General features: G+C 37.2%; 1 protein-coding gene across 1 annotated transcript in view; it reads right to left on the bottom strand.

Moving 5' to 3' along the window:
* CCDC79 (coiled-coil domain containing 79) overlaps positions 1-370 on the bottom strand; it is a 16,607-nt gene extending 16,237 nt beyond the window's left edge. The window contains exon 1 of the mRNA XM_010006235.1: positions 337-370. Coding sequence (XP_010004537.1) covers positions 337-370 — 34 coding nt within the window. The remainder of the gene's footprint in view (positions 1-336) is intronic.
* Between the last annotated feature and the right edge of the window lie 1,743 nt (positions 371-2,113).

Below are 2,113 nucleotides of genomic sequence, written 5' to 3'. Positions count from 1 at the left end.
TTACCGAAGACTTAATCACCACAGCTGGTAGCATCTTGAGTCAGATTGGTATTTTAAACTCTTTTAAGGTCTGGGATTTCTTAAATAAGTTAAAAGTTAATAAAGATGTGTGTAAATACTAGCAAAAAGGAGGTGAGTTTATGGTGGTATTAGTTCTTGTTAAAGTTGTAATTAGATTTGCTCTGTAGCTATCCAATAGAGAATCCAGAAATACGGCAACAAGGCAAAAGAACATTTACCCAGCAGTTCACAACCCCATGACAGACCCACTGCAGTGTATTAAAGTGTATAAAATTGATGCAGATAATAAACGACAAATTATATTAGGTATCTTACCACACTGTTTTTTCTGCACCTTTTGATTTTCCATTTTTGGTTGTAGCCCTGTGGTTGCTCTACAATGGCAAGGAAAAAGTGTTTTCTGTGTTGATTAGCAGCACTTATATCATATGCAGTATAAATGAAATTACTTTTCTTAAAATTCAAACAAATTTTCTAGTTTTACGCTACCACCTGACACAGTTTAATATGCTCTTGTACGGGTAAGATTTGCTTTGGAAATTATAGTAACACTGCATTTGTAACTGCTGTGTTACTATGTTTTGAAAGTTAACATTTTGCAGAAATCAGGTCACTCCATGCTGCCACTGCAGAGCACCAAAACCACTCCTGTCAATAACAATATACTTGGTCTGTGCCATTTCTCACCATAAGTCTGATGCAGTTTTCCTTACAACAGGTTGCCGAGTTTGTCATCAGCCAACAACTGGCAATAAGCCCATCAACTAATGTTATGTGAAAGATCAAGTGTATCCAACATCCACTTTAAACCATTCAGCATCCTACTGCTACTCAGTGCAACACTAAACCATGTTGTTTTATCAGTATTGATCAAAACCAAAAGATAATGAGCATGACCTGAGACGTTATTTCTTAATCTGATAATTTATTTTAGTTCACCAAATAAATTATCACATTACACAAACCACATAAGCCAGAAAAACCCACAGGATTGACTCTGCGTAAACCTAACATACCAGCATCTGAAACTTAGATGAGCAGCAGAGTGAAATGCAGGTTTGGCAAAGATGGTCCCTTAACCATGTCCCAAGTCCCAAACACAAACAAAGGCTGATGGAAGTGTCACAGTAACTTATATTAATATCTCAAAAGTTATTTTCTTTCCACTGCCAGGTAACTTTAAATCAGTGATAAATCAAGCTTAATAATGGATTTGTTATCCTTCTCAAAGTAAAGCAAAGGCTCTAAGAAATATCAGTGTGGCCTTAATGAAGACAGCCAGTCCTGCTTTTGATTTAGTTACTGATTGTTCCCAGTCCTTTGCTGCTTCTAGTAGTTCAAATTCTCCACATACATTCTTAGAGTAGCATCAGCAAAGTGCATGTTCTGAGAGTGAAAGCTAAAGAGTTCTTCCTTTACCATTTTCAGAAGTTATACTACATATATATTTTCTTGGAAATCTAACCCTTCCACAACAGCATAAAGCTTGCATGTCCTCCTCACTTTTTTGCCCCTACAGATACCGCCCTGCCTCAGAGAAAACAGAAAAACTACCTACATATTCCTTAACAAACAAAAAGCTGTAAAATTTAGATCACTTTGGAGCTAATATAATTTCAGGAAAGTTAAATTAAATACATATTTACACAGTTAAAGTGCCTTTAATATAATAAGTAGAAGGTTTTTTAAACACTATAGAAAGATATGTCTGGACCTTACCCAGAACTTTTTCTTTCTCAACATACAGAAGGTACACACAGTAAAACGTGTGAGCCAGCCTAGATTAAAATGCAAATAGCTCAACTCTTGCTGTTGCATGATAGGGCAAAGATCAAAAGATAAGTAACAGAAGTCACTGCATGCAACAAAGTTCTGGCAAATATTTAAAGTAAAAATACTACCTCTTCCCCATCAGGTAAGTACAATAACTCAGTAACATCCCATCAAACCTCAAAAACACACTTGTTGAAGAAAAGTACAGATATGGAATCTGTTTGTTCAGCAGCATGACAGCACACAGCTGGGAAGAGCAGGCCAGGAGGGCAGGGAGCCGAGATGGAGCCTGACGGGCACATCCCAGCCAGGCGGGCCC

Source organism: Chaetura pelagica, unplaced genomic scaffold (assembly GCF_000747805.2).
Source record: "Chaetura pelagica isolate M959 unplaced genomic scaffold, ChaPel_1.0 scaffold139, whole genome shotgun sequence".
NCBI classification, from domain to species: Eukaryota; Metazoa; Chordata; class Aves; order Apodiformes; family Apodidae; genus Chaetura; species Chaetura pelagica.
This window is presented reverse-complemented; position numbering and strand designations above follow the sequence as displayed.